This window comes from Galeopterus variegatus, unplaced genomic scaffold, assembly GCF_000696425.1.
Source record: "Galeopterus variegatus unplaced genomic scaffold, G_variegatus-3.0.2 Scaffold1975, whole genome shotgun sequence".
Classification (NCBI taxonomy): Eukaryota; Metazoa; Chordata; class Mammalia; order Dermoptera; family Cynocephalidae; genus Galeopterus; species Galeopterus variegatus.
In genome coordinates this window covers 12911-13851 of record NW_007728086.1, presented here as the reverse complement: position 1 = coordinate 13851, position 941 = coordinate 12911, and the positions used below count along the sequence as shown (strand labels likewise).

At 32.1% G+C, this 941-nt stretch overlaps 1 protein-coding gene across 1 annotated transcript in view; it reads left to right on the top strand.

The window, feature by feature from the left end:
• Nucleotides 1-941, top strand: part of LOC103596295 (neural cell adhesion molecule L1-like protein) — a gene marked incomplete at its 3' end in the record, with an annotated part of 146967 nt that overhangs the window by 139166 nt on the left and 6860 nt on the right. The window contains exon 7 of the mRNA XM_008579896.1: nucleotides 23-70. Coding sequence (XP_008578118.1) covers nucleotides 23-70 — 48 coding nt within the window. The remainder of the gene's footprint in view (nucleotides 1-22; nucleotides 71-941) is intronic.

The window sequence follows — 941 nt, the reverse complement described above, 5'->3', positions numbered from 1 at the left end:
TTTTTTTTTTTTTTAATTTCAGTAAAGCATGCTATTGACTCAAGTTCATCCACAGAAATTGGTTCCCAGGGTAAGTTGAATACATAGAATGTGGACATTTATTTTCACCTTAAGTAGTGTATCATCATCTCAGAATTTGAATTTTTCCTCTATTAGTTTACTAAATCTCAATGTTTAATAGAGATATTATTATTCCTGTTAAGGAAAACCCTTTAGCTTAGAGGGTTTTATTGCCCTCCTTTCCTCTTAAATATATGTAAAGGGAGTGATCTTTATAAGTATATAATTATATAAATATAATGATATCTTTATATATGATATAATTAACATAGATATAGATAAATATATAGATGTACATATTTAGTGGAGTAATTATTTGGGGTTTCTATTTGGATATTGGAATATTTAACATACAACTGTGCATTGTGACTCTCTGAGAAAGGATACAGTTTGCATCATTTTCCCAAACTCATTTGTCCATGGTACCTTTTTAAATTTATTTAATTCTATTTTTCCATAGAACAGCTACCAGAATTTGTGTTCTATGGGAGACGCCTGAGTGAACCTGAATTGTGCAATAGGCTAGTCTACTATAATGAGAAGAATCATTGACATGAATGCCACAAATATTCTTTATATCATGTGGACCAATGACACGGCCACCAGCAGAAGTAGACGAGGGCTCTTCTTGGAGCACATTCAGTTTTAAGGTTGACTGATTCCTCCACATCATTTTCTTTGAGATTAATAGTTCAAACATATATATTGCTGTATCTTCACAGCATTCAATAAAAGCCTTTGCACATAGTATATGTCCAACAATTATTTTTTAATAAATAAACACCCATAAGGAAGTCTATATAGCAAGGTATACACTGCTTCCAGTGCCTTACATTCCTCCTTTCTGAGCGTGGAAATGTCAGCTGTTTTTTGTCTTCCCA